Source organism: Aotus nancymaae, unplaced genomic scaffold (genome assembly GCF_030222135.1).
Source record: "Aotus nancymaae isolate 86718 unplaced genomic scaffold, 86718_ANA_hifiasm-v0.15.2.pri h1tg000022l_1, whole genome shotgun sequence".
Classification (NCBI taxonomy): Eukaryota; Metazoa; Chordata; class Mammalia; order Primates; family Aotidae; genus Aotus; species Aotus nancymaae.
In genome coordinates this window covers 46,291,071-46,309,010 of record NW_026988435.1, presented here as the reverse complement: position 1 = coordinate 46,309,010, position 17,940 = coordinate 46,291,071, and the positions used below count along the sequence as shown (strand labels likewise).

General features: G+C 58.7%; 1 protein-coding gene across 1 annotated transcript; it reads right to left on the bottom strand.

Annotated features, from left to right (window-relative positions):
• Nucleotides 1-1,248: 1,248 nt before the first annotated feature.
• On the bottom strand, nt 1,249-17,723 carry RRP1 (ribosomal RNA processing 1). Its single transcript, XM_064380204.1, has 13 exons — nt 17,529-17,723; nt 15,987-16,069; nt 15,061-15,118; nt 14,460-14,545; nt 13,892-13,953; nt 9,308-9,437; nt 9,164-9,228; nt 8,759-8,952; nt 7,122-7,201; nt 4,797-4,894; nt 4,589-4,608; nt 3,168-3,287; nt 1,249-1,905 (listed from the first exon to the last, which is right to left on the bottom strand). Exons 1-13 carry the CDS (start codon nt 17,659-17,661, stop codon nt 1,649-1,651), a joined length of 1,386 nt encoding a protein of 461 aa, XP_064236274.1. The 5' UTR covers nt 17,662-17,723; the 3' UTR covers nt 1,249-1,648.
• Nucleotides 17,724-17,940: the final 217 nt, after the last annotated feature.

Genomic DNA, 17,940 nt, shown 5'->3' with positions numbered 1-17,940 from the left:
GGGCTCCTTCTCGCCTTTCCCTGACAGAACGGTAAGACCCTGTGAGCCAGAGAATGTGCCCCCTTCCCTCTGAAAGGCCTCCAATTGCAGTAGCTCCTCCCGACAGGCCCTGCTGGGGGTGAAGAGGCCAGGCCCAGGAACACTGCCCGGGCCCGAGTCTCGTCACCAGCAATTTATGTTGTACGACTTGTCTTTTATTCTGAGACGAATTTCGCTTTTGTTGCCCGGGCCGGAGTGCAATGGCACAACCTTGGCTCACCACAACCTCTGCCTCCCGGGTTCAAGAGATTCTCCTGCCTCAGCCTCCCGAGTAGCTGGGATTCCAAGTATGCGCCACCACAGCCAGCTGATTTTGTATTTTTAGTAGAGATGGGGTTTCTCCACGTCAGACTGGTCTCCAACTACGGACCTCAGGTGATCCACCTGCCTTGGCCTCCCAAAGTGCTGGGATTACAGGCGTGAGCCACCGCGCCCCACCACGCTTGTCTTTTTAAGTCACTTTGGGGAAAGAACCCTAACAGCTGGAACACGGACCCTGGCCTTCCTTCTCCTTGGCTCCTAACTGCCCCTCAGCCTGCCCCAGCTGCCTGGCTCAGTGGGACTGAAGGTGTCAACAGCTGCCACCTCCATGGAGGCGGGGGGACAATCGAATGCAGCAGGGCTTTGGGGAACTGGGTGCAGTCCGGGGTCTACGCAATGCCAGCCAAGGCCTGGGGGTCCTCCCCGGTCCTAAGCCCACTCCAAGCCCCGGCCTGTCACTTGACCCTGCACAGCCTGGCTGACTGGGCACCCATGGAACAGAAGATGTGGGCAAAATCCAACACGGCAGCCCCTTGTCCCCTCTGCAGGCTGCAGGTGGAAAGCCCTGAGCTACTGTCAGGGACCCGCCACCTCCCTCACAGGCTCCTGCAGGCTGCGGCTGCCTCAGACCCTCGGGGAGAGGGGCAGGGCACACGCTGAGTGTGATGTGACCTGGCTGAGGGGAGGAGGCGCGCAGACTGCGGACCCTCAGGTATCCAGGAGGGTGGGTGAGCTCCCGCCTCCAAGCCGTAGGGTGAGGCGCTCGCAGGAGCCAGCCCTTCCCACCACACGCACTCACCCCGGCAACGCCGGCCTCACTGGAGCAGAATTCCCTGCACAACTCCAACCCCCAGATGGCAGGGGTGCAAAAGGGCCCGTCCAGACAGCCCTGTGAACAATTGGGTGCTCTGTGAAAGGAGAAATGTGTTACAAGATTTCTCCACAAACACGAATATAAAAGGCCACACAGCTCAGATGCTGGCACCTGCCACCTCCCACACGTCCGTAGGGCGTATCAGGAGCGACACTTCCAGGGCAAGGGCTGCGCAGCGTTTTATTTTCGGAACCCCCCATGGCGGGAGCGGCCAGTCCTGCTGCAGGCGGAGTTTTTAGTCACCAGAGCTGACCTTCTGACACAGGTCATCACAGCCACAGGCAGAGGCTCGGGAAAGGAGCGGTTCCCGGGACGCCGGCTCCTGATGGCAGGCCCACCTCTCCAGTGCCGCCCTCGCCTCTGCCTGGCACAGGAGCTCTGGAGCTGTGGTCCCGAGTCCACGGAACGGCCCAGTCAGCCTCGTCCCTCGGTGCAAGCTGGCCTCCCTCCCTGCCTGTCCTGGGCCCGGCCACATCACTCCCTGCGTTTCTTCTTCTTCTCCGGCTCCTGGACGCTGGGCACCTTTGCTCGGGCTCGGGCATGAGGCATCCTCCTCCTCTGGCGCGCCCCTCTCTGGCCGCGGCCCCTGGGCTGCTCTTGGAGCAGGGCCCGCTCAGCTGTGCCTGGCTGCTCAGCAGCCTCTGCCCGCACCTCAGGGTGGGCCCTCTCGCGCCTCCTCCTGCTCCTCTTCCTCTCCATGCCTGGGCTCGAGGGCTCCTTCTCACCTTTCCCTGACAAAACAGCAAGGCCCCATGAGCCAGAGAATGCCACCATGGGCTCCTTTCACTCAGTCCAACTCGGGCTGAGAATGCCAGGGAGGACGCTGACCTGTGAGGACAACACGGCCGCAGCCGGCCAGGCATATCCCGTGCCCAGTGTGGGCACCAAGCTCCATCCACACGGCCCAGGACCCTAGCGAGGGCCGACTTCGGGAGGACCAGTGTGAGGACAGGGTCACAAGACCCAGGAGCAAAGGCACGGAGGAGCAGGCAGGACCAGGCTCAGGGCAGAAGGGAAGTCAGAAGGAGAAGATGCTAGGCAATGCCAGGCCCTGAATGCCAGGGCCAACAGTGTTAACACAACGTGCTGCACACAGAGAGCCATGCAGATAGTGTTTGGTGCGGGTGCAGGAACCAGGCCAAGGGCTGGCTGTAGAGAGGAGGCCACCACTCCATGGGAAATGAGTGGTCGGCATAGGTGTGGATCCCCAGGCCTTGGGGCCAAGTTAGCACAGAGAGAGTAACAAGGAAAGCCACCATCTCCCTCCTGTGCGCCCCATTCTGGCCACGGGCCCCACACCCTGCCCGGCACTGTGCATGGCCCCTCCACCGCAGACAGGCAGCTCTGGGCCTTGGGTGGTCTGCAGCAGGTGCAGGGCTGCCCCTGGTGAGGGTGTCACACGCCACCCATACTCAAGTGGCCAGAGGCCCGGAGGGAAGACAACCCCCGAAATCAAGGACCAAAGCGGAGAGGCTCAGGAGTCTCTGGAGGGTACAGGGGAGGAGCGGACGGGGATCGGATCTAAACAAGGCTGGGAGGGAGGGCAGCACACACAGCTGGCGGGAGCTGCAGACGAGGAAGGCGAGGTGGGGGCGATGCCAAGGACAGGGCATTTCTGGGACACGTGGACAGCAGGCACCCAGGACGGGGACTGGGCACTCACGCTTCAGGGGGAGACCCTGCACAACAGGTGAAGACGATGCCCTCATGGCCAACACACCCCAGGCCTACCTTCCCGCCCCCGGGCCTACCCTTCCCGCCCCCCCCGCCACCCTTCTCACCCCCCCACCACCTACCCTTCCCGCCCCCCCGCCACCCTTCTCACCCCCCCACCACCTACCCTTCCCGCCCCCCCGCCACCCTTCTCACCCCCCCACCACCTACCCTTCCCGCCCCCCCACCACCCTTCTCACCCCCCCACCACCTACCCTTCCCGCCCCTCCGCCACCCTTCCCGCCCCCCCACCTACCCTTCCTGCCCCCCCACCACCTACCCTTCACGCGCTGCAGCTGCAGCTTGAGCAGACGCTTCTGCTGCTTTGTCTTCTTTTGCCGCCTCCCTTCGAGCAGACGCCTGCAAGCCTTCTCCGGGATCTCGTCCTCAGGGAAGATGCCTGAGAACCACGGCAGAAGTCAGGGGGTTCTGGGGGCCACGGGCTTTTGGTCTGAGGCTCAATGCTTCCAGCAGGCCCCAGCCAGCGCCACCGCCCGCCAGCGTGTGTGAGAAGGTGCCCTGCTCTAACAGCCGGGGGCAGCATCGGGACCACCACAGCTGCACCGAACCAGCTCAGACTCAAGCCCGTGAGGAGACGCCAGTTCCCGGAGCACTGATAAGTTTCCAAGAACCTAAATGCCTGGGGCCAGAACTGCTCTGAACATCAGATGGTTCTGGACTTTGGAATGTCTGCATCATAGTCACCAGTTCAAGATCCCTAATCTGAAAATCCCAAATCCAGAATGTTCCAATGAGCATTTCCCTCGAGCATGCAGCACTCAGCTGTGGATTCTGCGGCATTTTGGATTTGGGGTCCGGAGAGTGACACCCAACCCATGCATCGAAGTCTACAGCCTAGAAATGCCCACGCTGGGGCACGAGGGGACTTTCCGCAACACAGCCGCCAGGTGCACACAATCCTCACGCGCCTCACTGACGCACGCTGTCCTAAAACCACAGACGACCACGCTGGCAGCACAGCCAACCCTGTCTCTACAAAGCACCGGCGTGCGCCTGTGGGCCCAGCGACTGGAGGTGGACGTGGATCGCTTGAGCCCAGATCGCTGCCGTGAGCTGCAATCACACCACTGCGCTCCATCCTGGGCGACGGAGCGAGACACTGTCTCAAAAAAGAAACAGACCCTGGACGACAGCTCATGACATGTTCCCCCGTGACGACAGACTGAGGAGCTTAACACAAGGACGGGAAGTGCAGAGGCTGGAGCCCGGGGATGTGCTGGCCTCCACCATAAAATCCCTGCAGCTGTGCCGCGGGTCTGACCTGTTTCATTAGGAAACGCTGGGGAAACGCTTACATCTCTAACCATTAGGGCCCTAGGAAATCGTCCTTCCCATCCGTAACCTGTGCCGGTTCCCTCTGCCACACGCTGCCAACGACAGATACTTGCTGCACGACAGACCAGCGGCAGCACTGTGGTCAGCGCTTGGGAGCCCCTGCGGCCAGCACCCCGTCTCACAGGCTCTAGGGGACTCCAGTGGACGCTCAAGTCTGAGAACCCCTCAGCAAAAACGACAGAAGCGAGAGCTGTGGAGCCCTGAGCCCTGCCTCCGTCCCTCAGAAACACCACCGGGCCTCTCCGCAAAGACTGCACATGCTATGACCCCTGGAACCGGTCCACGCCCATGAGGACGGAGCTCCACTTCCAAGGGGGTGCCACTGTCAGTGCCGGGCATCCTCACCTCCTGCCAGGTCCTGTAGCCTGAAAGAGTAAGACAGACACCCGCTCACCACGGCTGCGGCTTCCGCAGGAGGAGGAAAAAGCTGCCGCCAGAGGGCTTGCAGGGTCCTAGCCAGGGGAACCCCAGGGGCTGTGGAGGGCCTCGGGGTCTGAGGGGAGAGGGCCACTCCCGGGGCAGCAGGGCGGACACAGCGCCCTCAGCCACTCACTTCCGGATGACTTTGTAGAGGCGCTTCCTGTTCTGAGAAGGGGTGCTCTGGCGGCTGGCCATTTCAAACAGTCTGTTAGCAACTGCCTCGTAGTCGAACTGTTTCAGGAGACGTCGGAGGCAAGGTCAGTCACCCTCTGTGTGCTCTGAGAACGCAGAACCCCTGAGACCCAGACAGCACTTGGTCCCACTTGCAGGTTCTCCACTTGGCTCACAAGACCACAGCCCACCCTCACTGAGAGTCCTGCAGCCCTGACCCCACAGCACAGCAGGCACCTTACAAGCTGCGAGACACACATTACAGACACACACTGCTGGGCATGCACACTGGGGGACACACATGCTGTGGGGCACACGCACTAGGGGACACACGTTGGGGGACACAAACTGCAGGACGTACGCACTGGAGGACACACGCACTGCAGGACACACGCACTGGAGGACACACGCACTGGGGGACACGCACTGTGGGACACACGCACTGCGGGGCACACGCACTGGGGGACACGCACTGGGGGACACACGCACTGTGGGGCACACGCACTGGGGGACACAAACTGCGGGACACGCACTGCGGGACACATGCACTGGGGGACATGCACTGTGGGGCACACGCACTGGGGGACACAAACTGCGGGACACATGCACTGGGGGACACACGCACTGGGGGACACGCACTGCGGGACACACGCACTGGGGGACAGGCACTGCGGGACACACGCACTGGGGGACACAAACTGCGGGACACGCACTGCAGGACACACGCACTGGGGGACATGCACTGCGGGACACGCGCTGCGGGGCACACGCACTGGGGGACACACTGCGGGACACATGCACTGCGGGAAACACACTGGTGGACACAAACTGCGGGACACAAACTGCGGGACACAGGCACTGGGGGGCACACGCACTGCGGGGCACACGCACTGGGGGACATGCACTGCGGGACACGCACTGCGGGGCACACACACTGGGGGACACAAACTGCGGGACACGGGCACTGGGGGACACATGCACTGCGGGGCACACGCACTGGTGGACACAAACTGTGGGACACGCACTGCAGGACACAAACTGCGGGACACAGGCACTGGGGGACACACGCACTGCAGGACATGCACTGCGGGACACACGCACTGCAAGGCACACACACTGCAAGGCACACACACTGGGGGACACATGCACTGCAGGGCACTCGCACTGTGGGGCACACGCACTGGGGGACACAAACTGCGGGACACATGCACTGCAGGGCACACACACTGGGGACACGCACTACGGGACACACGCACTGTGGGGCACACGCACTGCGGGGCACACGCACTGGGGGACACACAAACTGTGGGACACATGCACTGTGGGACACATGCAATGTGGGGCACATGCACTGGGCGACACACAAACTGTGGGACACACGCACTGCAGGGCACATACACTGCGGGACACACACACTGTGGGGCACATGCACTGGGGGACACACCAACTGCGGGACACACGCACTGGGGGACACATGCACTGCGGGGCACACAAACTGTGGAACATACGCACTGCGGGGCACATACACTGCAGGACACACGTACTGCGGGACACGCACTGGGGGACACATGCACTGCGGGGCACATGCACTGCGGGGCACACAAACTGTGGAACACACGCACTGCGGGGCACATACACTGCGGGACACACGCACTGCAGGGCACACACACTGCAGGTGCACTATGGGGGGTGCACTGTGGGGGCTGGGGGTCCACACCCGCCAGGAGCGTGCAGCAGATTTACAAGACTAGAAGCCACACACAGACAAGGATGAAGAAAACAAGTTAATCTGATCAATATTAACCCAAGATATCCAGACTGTATTAAGTCCACAGATAATCATATTTAAAACTTAAGACATTTAGGTTACCAACATGCCTGGAGTCAGACCCCACTGGCTGAGTGGACTCCTCACTGGGACCCACAGCTGGCCACTTGGCCTGCACCGTCTCGTTTCAGCCAAGCACCCCAATGAGGGGGCTGCAGGAAATCTGGGGAGCTGCCCGTGTGTGAGGTGAGGATGGCATGAGGTGAGGCCGGCCCTGGACAGCGTGGGCCTGCCTCTGAGCTCGCCCACCCAGGACCCAGCTCCCTCTCAATGACCCCATTTGCCTGCAGGTGGGCAGGGTCGGGGCACCCATCCCTCCTTCAAGGCTAACCCCTGTGCAGGTGACTCTTCAAGCCGGTGGCTGCCATCCTCCCTCCTAACAGCCCCTCCTCTTCCGGAGCCGGCGGCTGCACAGGAAGGCAAAGGCTGAGGGCAAAGCTGCGAGCTCAGGGCACCCACCTGGAGGACGGGGCCACCGCTGTCCCTGTCGTCACCTGCTTGCTCCTCGCCAGCCTCAGGTTCAGTCTTGCAGAGGGAGCCTGGAACAAAAGGGACACTGTGAACTCCAAGACCCGCGCCCAACAGGTACCGCCCCCAACACCCGAGAACGGAGAGCCCACTCCGTGTGCCCTGTCAGAGTGCGGGCACAGGCAGGAAAGCCTGCAGCTGAAGGGACGGTGATCTCTCATCTCATATGGATCAGACAAGAGGTGCCACCTTGGGCCTGGAAAGGAAAAAAGACATCCCAGGGCAGAGGTGCTTAGATGGCCCTGAGTGGCTGTCCACAAGCTGGCACCTCGGGGAACAAAGGCTGTGGGCACCGAGGTTTCGGTCAGGCGCTCCAGCTGCCCTGGGCACTTGGGGCTTTAACGGCACTGTCTGCAGAAGAAAGGTTTCCGGGCAACAGGTGGCTGTGGGGGCAGCATGTGACAAGGGTCTGCTCTGGAGGTGGCAGCAGGCACTGGCGGACCTGCCGGGCGCCTCCTCGGCTACTGAGAGAAGGGCAAGGCAGGGACCAGGGAGACGTGCACAGAGTGGCCGGGCCAAGTGCTGGGCGCGGTGGGGAGGGGGTCTTCTGATTAGGAAGCCAAGGGGCACAGCACCCACAGCCCTGACTCAAAAGTAGACCGGGGTCCTGAGCATGGTCAAAGACACGCCCACCACAGCACCAGAATGCCACACTTAGAGCTCAGACCACCCAGGAGGCTCGGACAGGGAGGCAGCATCAAACCAGAAACGGGCCAGGCTGGACCCCATGGCTGCCCCCAGTGCCCTCCGGCAGGCAGGGAGGAGCAGGTCTACCCACCCATCCCACATCAGTCAGGTGCCCTGAGGTCTCAGGCCTGAACCCAGGCACGGTCAGTGTGGACAGAGCTCACTGTCCTGTGGGGAGACAGACCAGGAACGAGGAACGTGAGCAAGTGATTCACATCCCGTGCCACAGGGTGACGCTATGGGGAAGATTGCACAGGAGGCTGGGGGAGGCCTGACTGCGTGGGAGACTGGGGGAGGCTGGGAGGCCGGGAGGCTGGGGGAGGCTGGGGGAGGAAGGGAGAAGCCGGGAGGCTGGGGGAGGCCAGACTGCGTGGGAGACTGTAGGAGGCCAGGAGGCTGGGAGGCTGGGGGAGGCCTGACTGCATGGGAGACTGTGGGAGGCTGGGAGGCCGGGAGGCTGGGGGAGGACTGACTGCGTGGGAGACTGTGGGAGGCCGGGAGGCTAGGGAAGGACTGCGCGGGAGGCTAGGAGAGGCCCGGAGAGTGATGGGGGACAGACGGTGGGAGGAACAGGTGACTCGGCACCAAGGCAGGAGTGGGCCCAGGGGTCTGACTGAGCCAGAGGCGTGCCGGGTTAGACCGAGGAGCCCAGGGGTCCGGAGAAGGCACGGAGCACACCAGAGGCTGGGGGCTGACAGGGAAAATGACCCGTGTGCTTGCGGGTCACAGAGGTCGCTCTGGCTTCCACGCTGAGGATGGACTTTGCAGAGGGCAGAGACAAGGGGACCGGGCAGGAGGTGGCTGGAGCAACCCAGCAGGAGCCCACACTGGCTCGGCCCAGGCCAGGCGCCCAGGAGGAGCCAGGCGTGCTGTGCCCCCACCTGCGGGCGGCCTCTGGGACCTCTTCCCGGGCAGCGTGTCTCCGCGCCCACCGCCCTCCGAGGACTCATCGCTGTCTGATGCCGCGTCGTCATCCTGCGTGTCCAGTTCGTTCAGGAGGTCTTCGATGGCAAGCGGGGCCTGTTCCACAATCGTTTCAAAGATGCCTCGAGTGATGTTGTTCAAAACCAGGGAACTGAGGGGCAGAGCAGAGGCCGGCACAGGCCCGGCGCGCTGGATTCCCATGCGGAAGCAGCCGACGGCCCTGCAGTCTCTCCCCACCTGCACGGCCAGTGGCCACTCTGCGACCCGGATTCTTCCCTGGAGGGAGCGGTACCCCCAAAATGGCAGCCCCAGAGAAGAACTCAGTGAAGGAGGCAGGCCCAACCAGGCTGCCCAGCACTTACTCCTTGGTCCGGGCGGCGATTCTGCAGAAGGGGTCGATGAACTTTAGGTTCTGGTCTGCCGTGAGCTGCGGGGAAAGCCGGCAGGAGCTCAGCTCGTCCTCCACAAACACCCAGCTCTGCCGCCCCGCCGGAGCCCAGCCTCACCTCCTCGGCGCCCACTTTGCTCAGCTCCTCCAGGAAGATCTCGATGAAGTGGCTCTTCACCCCGTGGGGGGCCTGGCTGCTGGGGTGCAGGATCTCAGTGGTCAGCAGCTCCAGCAGCTGCTCGATCTGTCTGAGGAAAGAAAAAGCAAATACGACAGGCAGCCTCGCCGAGCCCCAAGCCAGTGTGTCCTCAGTCTCCGCAGTTATCCGCTCCAGTGGGAACAGCAGTGCGGGCAGGCGCCACCGTCTGCAAACATGCCAGCCTTCACGTCCACGCAGGTGAGATCAATGGTCCTGGGTCTGTTCCAGCTCAAAGCGGTCTTGCAATGAGGGAGTTACGTGAGCATCACCAGCACCAGAACATACAGCCTGAGTTTGCATCTCAGCTACAAAATGCGGCACGTGTCAACATTCAGACGGGCCTTCCCTCTGTCCTCAAGACAGCTAGCAGTGGGAAAGGCTTGGCTAAGACGCGACACTGCCTCCACCTGCCTGGTGTTCCCCTCTGCTGTCCCCACTGGGAACCACTGAGGAAGACGGGTCAGGACAGCATGGGCAGAGAAAAGTGGAGGCCCAGAAAGGGGCCGAGGACCAAGAGGAGCCTGCTGGCTTCCTGGGCCCTGCCGCACAGAGCATTCCATCCGTGACGTCCACCAGAGCTCTCCCTGGCACGGATCTGGAGACCAGACAGCCCCAGGGAACCATCTTTACCATCTAGATGCCTCTGGACCTCCTGCGGTGCTCAATAATGCAGATGCCAAACTTGGATTTGTTAACCGTGTGACCCTCAGGAAGCTCCACGGCGAGGCCTGAGATCACCCGTGACGCTCTCTAAGGCTCAGGACAAAGCAGGCACAGGCAGGTACAGCCACTGAGACCAAGAGGAAGACACACAGACGCGCGGGCCCAACTTCCCAGGCGGGGACGATGCCACGGGCACTAGCGACAGCCCGGTTACGGCTGCAGGAGATCCGAGAGGGTGGGAAGCGTGGACGCCACTGCCAGCACCGGGGTCCCGGGCACGGGGCAAGGCACCAAGGTCTCCCAAATGATTCCTGTACTGAGTTCTCAGCGACAGTGAGGAAAGTGCTCTTGCAATAAGAAGCCAAAAAAAGTTAACCGAAGTAAAATCATCCCTTTAACAGTTAATTCCGCTTACGTCACGAGCCCCCTATGGGGTCACCCACAACACTAAGTCCTAGAATGAGTAAGAGGCTCGGGGCGTCACAGTCCTGCCAGGGAACTCAAGCGTGGAAATCCCCCCAAACCAGAGGCACCACTGCCCCAAATGCACACCCACAGCCACTCCAACCTACAGAAACTCAGGCAAACACAGGCCAACTCCTGCTGATTCTTTTTTTTTTTTTTTAAAGAAACAATCTTGATTGGTGCGGTGGCTCAAGCCTGTAATCCCAGCACTTTGGGAGGCTGAGGCAGGCGGATCACGAGGCCAAGAGATTGAGACCATCCTGGCCAACACGGTGAAACCCCGTCTCTACTAAAAATACAAAAATTAGCTGGATGTCGTGGCAGGTGTCTGTAATCCCAGCTACTCGGGAGGCTGAGGCAGAAGAATCGCTTGAATCTGGGAGGCGGAGGTTGCAGTGAGCAGAGATCACACCGTTGCACTCCATTCTGGTGACAGAGCAAGACTCCGTCTCAAAAAAAAAAAAAAAACCCCAAAAAGACAATCTCACTCTTATCACCTAGGCTAGCGCAGTGGGTCAGTCATGGATGACTGCAGCCTCAAATTCCTGGGTTCAAGGGATCCCCTTGCCCCACTATAACCAGCCTGTTCATTCTTTTTTTTTTTCCGTATTTTTAGTAGAGAAAGCGTTTCACAGTGTTAGCCAGGATCATCTCAATCTCCTGACCTCGTGATCTGCCGCCTCAGCCTTCCAGAGTGCTAGGATTACAGGTGTGAACCACCAGGCCCAGCCTTGCTAATTTTTTTGTTTTTATTTTTTATCAGCTATCATGGTGAGTGCAGTGGCATCATCTTAGCTAAGTTGTAGCCTCCACCTCTGGGTTCAAGTGATCCTCCCACCTCAGCCTCCCAAGCAGCTGGGACTCCAGGTGCACACCACCAGACCCAGCTATTCGTGACAAGGAATTAAAGGTGTGAGTCACCACGCCTGGCCCTGATACTTTTTTAGAAGGGAAGAGGAAAAGAAGGCTGGGGCAGCCAGGTGCAGTGGCTCATGCCTATAATCCCAGCACTCTGGGAGGCCGAAGCAGGCGGATCACCTGAGGTCTGGAGTTTGAGAACAGCCTGACCAACATGGAGAAACCCCATCTCTACTAAAATTAGCTGGGCGTGGTGGCACATGCCTGTTATCCCAGCTACTCAGGAGGCTGAGGCAGAAGAATCGCTCGAACCTGGGAGGCAGAGGTTGCGGTGAGCTGAGATCATACCATTGTACTCCAGCCTGGGCAACAAGAGCAAAACTCCATGTCAAAAAAAAAAAAAAAAAAAAAATGGCTGGGGCAAGGATGTGTGAACTTCACAACCCTAAAGACAGCAATGCCTTACACTAACTCAGGCCATAAGCTATGGTCTCTGGTCTAACATCTATGTGACATTTGGGTTCTAGTTTTCATCCTCAGATACTCAAAATCAACTCCTTGAACATATAAATTACAAATCAATTCTGAATGTATTTTTCTAAACCCTTCCTCCCCCCGCCAAAAAAAGGCCACAGGGCAGAATGCGGACAGATGTCTTTGATGGACTGTAGTGAAAAGGAGTGTGCACCTTTACTTTTGTAAACACACATGCATACACAAGAGGGCCGTGGCAGGGTCAGATGGAACATTTTCATTAACATTGGAGTTTACATTACTGTTTTTTCTTGAGACAAAGTCTGGCTCTGTTGCCCAGGCTGGACTGCAGTGGCACGTTCTCAGCTCACTGCAGCCTTCAGCTTCCAGGTTCAAGGGATGCTTGTGCCTCAGCCTCCCTAGCAGCTGGGATTATAGGCACCCCCCCAACACACCCAGCTAATTTTTGTGTATTTAGTAGAGATGGGGTCTCACCGTGTTGGCCAGGCTGGTCTTGGACTCCTGCCTCGGCCTCCCAAAGCGCTGGGATTACAGGCGTGAGCCGCTGCGCCCACCCTGGAGCCTGCACTCACTTTGTAATGTTTGGCCAGGAGCAGTGGCTCACATCTGTCATCACACTTTGGGAGGCTGAGGCAGGAGGATCACTTGGGCCCAGGAGTTGGCCCCATCTCCATAAAAAAAACAAAATAAATTATAAATAAAATAATGTTTCCTAAAGTTTTGAGGTTTTTTTTTTTTTCTTTTTTAGAGATGGAGTCTCACTCTGTCGCCAGGCTGGAGTACAGTGCCACAATCTTAGCTCACCACAAGCTCCGCCTCCTGGGTTCAAGCCATTCTCCTGCCTCAGCCTTCCTAGTAGCTGGGACTATAGGTGCACACCACCATGCCCAGCTAATTTTTGTATTTTTAGTAGAGACAGGGTTTCACTATGTTGGCCAGGCTGGTCTCAAACTCCAAACCTTGTGATCCACCTGCCTCGGACTCCCAAAGTACTGGGATTACAAACATGAGCCACCACGCCCAGCCTAGGTTTTGAGTTTTTTATATTGAGTATGCATCACTCATTTTTAAAAAAACTACAAAGAAATCTAAAATTTTTAAATTAATTTTAAAAACTTTAAAATGTTAACACTTAGAAACTCATTTTGTATTGTAAAACTCAGCCTCCTCTGAAGGTTTAGAAAATGCTGCCCTTAACTTGGATCAAGAGGCTCGGGTGTGCCAGGCTGGCGGCAGGGGTCAGATCTCTGCCTACGCCCCTCGGTCTCTGGGAGCAGGGGCTGGCGGCAGGCAGAGACAGAAGCGGCAACACTGCCGGGATGGGAGTCTGCCCCCGCCCAGCTTGGCACCCGCAGGTGCCCACGGTTAGACAGAACACGCAGGGCCCAGGCCACCCCACCTCAGGCGCTGCTGCTGAAAGTGAAAAGCCTAGACAAGTTACATAGTTTTAGAATTAGGAGCAATTAACACTGCTTACAACTTGGGAGGACTAGAAGACAGACTGCTTGAGCCCAAGAGTTTGAGACCAGCCTGGACAACAGGACAGAATTCGTCTCTACCAAAAAAGACACAAAAACTATGGGACTGTGGTGCACATCTGCAGTCCCAGCCACTCGGGAGGCTGAGGCAGGAGATCACTTGAGTCAAGGTTGAGCCGAGATCACGTCACTGCACTCCAGCCCAGGCAACAGTGAGACCTACTTCAAAATCACAAAAAGCACTGCTAACAGAGCTGAGCACGCCGTGTTTTTCTAAGAAGCTCCTTGGCTGGACACCCTTTCATGAGAGGACTCCCTTCTGACTCCCAGTGAGAACTGACCTTCCAGCCTGGGGATGAACAGCACCCTTTCCACAAACACACAAACTAATCTTTATTTTAAAAAATGTCTTCACTCTAAGCACCATTGGGGCATGCTTTAATGGAAAGGCTGACATCTCCTTATGACAAAAAATCAAAAGACAAACACACGACCGCGTCCCCAAGAACAGCGTCCCCCGAGACCAGGCCCGCCGTGCACCCACCTTTCTTCCCAGCCTTGCATCTTCAGAACCTTCAAGGACTCGTTCAGGACCATCCGCATGAGCTTTAGACACAGAAGGAGGTTCGTGTTAACAGAAGCCCAGCCCGACTTCACCAGACCACCCTTCCCCATGTACTAGGAGCCACTGGAGGATGAGGCCACGGCCGTGGTCACCTCTGCCATCCCCAAGCATACCGCTGGACCCCCAGAGCTGCTGACAGACGGATGCCAAGCCTCACCCCCTGAATAAAGCTCCGAGTTTGCCCCACAATGCCCCTGCCCCTCCATGGGGCTCAACACCATTGCAGCTGTCCCCGCTTTAGGCTACTGATCAGCATGGCCACACGCCCACAGAAGGGTCTCAGCCACAGTCAATAGTAGCAAAGGACACGCAGACCCCCAGGACCCCCGATGACAGAGCACAGCCCAGCAGCCACGACACTGCTCTTGCAGGCATGGGAGGCCACCCCCGGTGCCCTGGCGGCTGTCTCACCATGTACAATGTACCCAGGCGCGGCCTGGCTCTGCCCCCAGCTGCCCCCACCCCCGCGCCCTGGCGGCTGCCTCACCATGTAGAACTTGTCCAGGCGCAGCCTGTCGATGCCCGTCCACTCGCGGTTCATGGTCTGCCAGAAGGCCTGCAGGAACAGGTGCTCTGGAGGGGAAGAGCCGGAAGAGAACCACTGAGGAGCGCAAAGCCACTCTGGGAAGTGAGGCAAGAACACGCAGGAACCCCTTCTTTACATATGCACCCACAGACGCCAGCGTCTCACACAAGCACCCACAGACACCAGCGTCTCACACAAGCACCCACAGACGCCGGCGTCTCACACAAGCACCCACAGACACCAGCATCTCACACAAGCACCCACAGACGCCAGCGTCTCACACAAGCACCCACAGACGCCAGCGTCTCACACAAGCACCCACAGACGCCGGCGTCTCACACAAGCACCCACAGACACCGGCATCTCACACAAGCACCCACAGACACCAGCGTCCCACACCTGCTGAGCCCGCAGACACCAGCTGGCGCTCTCTTGCTCTAAGGTGCTCCTTGCTTTGGATTTGAGAACGCAAACCTCCTGCGTCTGGTGGCTCTGAGGTGTCTGTGATGCTCTGAGGTTCTGACATCTACAAATGTAGCCAACCATGGCAGAGCATACTCACGTGCCTCCGTGGTCTGAAAAGCATGAATGAGCTGGGAAATGGTCCTTCCTAATTCTTCCTGTGCAGGAAACAACAAAAACCCCCTCAGCCCTGAAGCTCACAATAACACACACACAGCCACGCACTCACCCACTCACTCACTCACTCATCACAGAGTCGGCTTCCAGGGGATCTCGGCTCAGTGGACTGGAGGTTTCACCCTACTGCAAAAGACTCCCTCTACAGCCGGGGTCAACAGCCTCTCACACGACCACGGCAGGCACTGCCCTCCTAACAGGGGCTGTGCCCTAAGCAACAGAGAGTCATGGTCAACAGAGAGTCGTGGGAGAGCAGAAGGGAGCCTTGGGACTGGCAGCCCCCAACCACCAGGAGGAGGAGAGCTGCACGACCCCAGAGATCACCCACCATCTGCCTGCATCACCGTGCCATGCGGCACCCAGGGCACTTGCTAAGACACATTTCACAGCCCCCCTTGATAATCCAATGGGCATGGAACATGGCCCAGGAATCTGAATTTAACTAAGCACCTCACCATCCAGGCGATTTTGAAGGAGACCCCAAAATTCACAATTTGAGAAACAAAGTTTGGAAAAGGCTAGTGGGAGAAGTGCTTGTCTCAGGAGACTTGATTCAGCCCACTGGCTTCCACTATTTCAGAACTTGTTTGCAACCCAGGACCAACAGAAAACCCAGTTTTCACCCGCAGAGCCAGTGCTGCTACAGCGCACAACTCAGTCAGTCACGTCCTCAGCAAGCGTACGACTCACTCTAACCAAAGGCCCACACCCACCAGCCATGCAGAACCGAGCATCAAGGCTACACGACCTCCCCCAGGGTCCTCGGCCGTATTAAAACCGGGTGGAGGAGATGCCAATCCACCCTCCCCCGCTGCTTCTGCACCCTCCTGTGCTGCTCACCCCACTCACCTGGAGGAGCGGCTTGTCCTGCATCCACATGCAATAGAACAGTCCTTTCCACACTTTCAGCAGCTCGTCGTGAGTAAAACCATCTGCATCAAAACAGCAACATTTGAGTGCCAGAAAGGAAGTCACAGAAATGTGACTGTCTGGATGAGACCAAAATCCCACTTACAGTAAAGGCAGTGGGGGGCAGAATCTGACCCTCCCTTCAAACAATCCTTCTAACCCAAAACCCGATGTGACTGTGGCTGTGCGGCTCCTCCAGGTAACTGTCACTTCATGTGCTCAGTGAAACTGACTGAGAATCTACAAGGTATCAGGCAAGGTACTCCATTTTGGAAATTCAAAATTGCGAATCTCGACCATTTCCTAAGCTGGAGAGTGGCCACATAGGTTAATGTGTTGGTGATAATTCATCCAGCATTACACTGAGGGTTTCTGCACTTTTTTGTAACATATCTCAAATGTTAAAAGAAGAAAATTAACTCAGGCATTCAGACTAGCAAGGGAAACAGATATAAAATTACTCAGGCCAGGTGCGGTGGTTCATGCCTGTAATCCCAGCACTTTGGAATTGAGTGCTGAGGCGGGATCACTTGAGGCCAGGAGTTCAAGACCAGCTTGGGCAACATAGGAAGACCCCAATTTGTACAAAAAATACAAAACTTAGCTGGTCCTGGTGGCACAGCACCTGCTGTCCCGGCCACTGGGGAGGCTGAGATGGCAGGCTCACCTGAGCCTGGGAGGTAGAGGCTGCAGTGAGCCGTGACCCTGCATGACAGAGTGACGTCTTACTCAGAAAAACAATTTTTAAAAATGCGAAACGTTACTCAGTTGACATTCATTGAAGTCCTGCGTGTCTGGCAACCTGTTCCTGGAGCAGGGGTTCACAGGCTGAGTGTGGGCAGCAGAGGCACTTCAACAGCTTCCTAGAGCAGACGGCGGGTCCTGATTTCGCAGGGCTGGGACCCTAAAATTTGCATCTCTTTCTTCTCTTTTTTAATGGAAATGGGGTCTTGCTATGTTGCCAGGTTGGACTGCTGGGCTCTTGTGATCCTCCCACCTCAGCATCCCAAGTAGCTGGGATTACAGGCTTGGGCCACGGCGCCCAGCACAGAATGTGCATTTCTAACAGATGTCCGGGGGATGCTACCGCTGATGGGGGGCCACGCTCGGAGAACCGCGGGTACCACGAGCACAAACTGCACACAGTGAGAAATGCTTCCATGAGGGAAAAACGCTGGGTGCCCAAACAGCAAGGCAGCAGGAGTACCCGGTCTACTGGAGGGAGGGACGTCTGAGCTAGGACAGGAGTCAGGGGGCTGGGGAGGAGCGTCCTCGCAGAGGGACCAGACGTCACCGCACTATGAGGGAAAGCGGCCGCGAGCGCCGGGGGCAGGCCGAGAGCCGGTAGCAGCGGGAACAGGCCCGTGGGCCCCGCCTACCCGGCCCGGCCACGTGGGTGTTCCACAAAGCTCGGAGGGCCCCTAGCCCCGGCCGCCGCCGCTGGCACCCGCAACAACCCCAGCCGCCCACACCCATGCCAACCTGCCGCCCGTTGAGTCCTGGCGACGATGTATTTCCGGAGCTTCCTCACCGCCCGGTCTCGGGTCACCTGCTCGTTCCCCGCCAGGCGCTGAGCCAGCTGAATCTCAGGCGGGAGCTGCACGCGCGAAACCATGACGCTGGCGGCCAACAGGCCCTGCCTCTCACTCGCCGGTTCCAGCACACCGAACACACGCCGCCTGCGCCCGCCTCTTCCTGGCCCGGCGCGCGGCGTGACGTCACACGCCCGCGACACTGCCCAGGCGCACGCCATCGCCGCTCAGTGGCCGAGCTGCGCAACTGCAGCCCCCGGAGGCCGAAGGCGGCAGAGAGGGAACGCGCTCCCTGCCTGTGCGCATGCGCGGAACCATCGCTGGCGCGCGCCTGTGTCTCGTGGAGGGTTGTGGTTGATCGG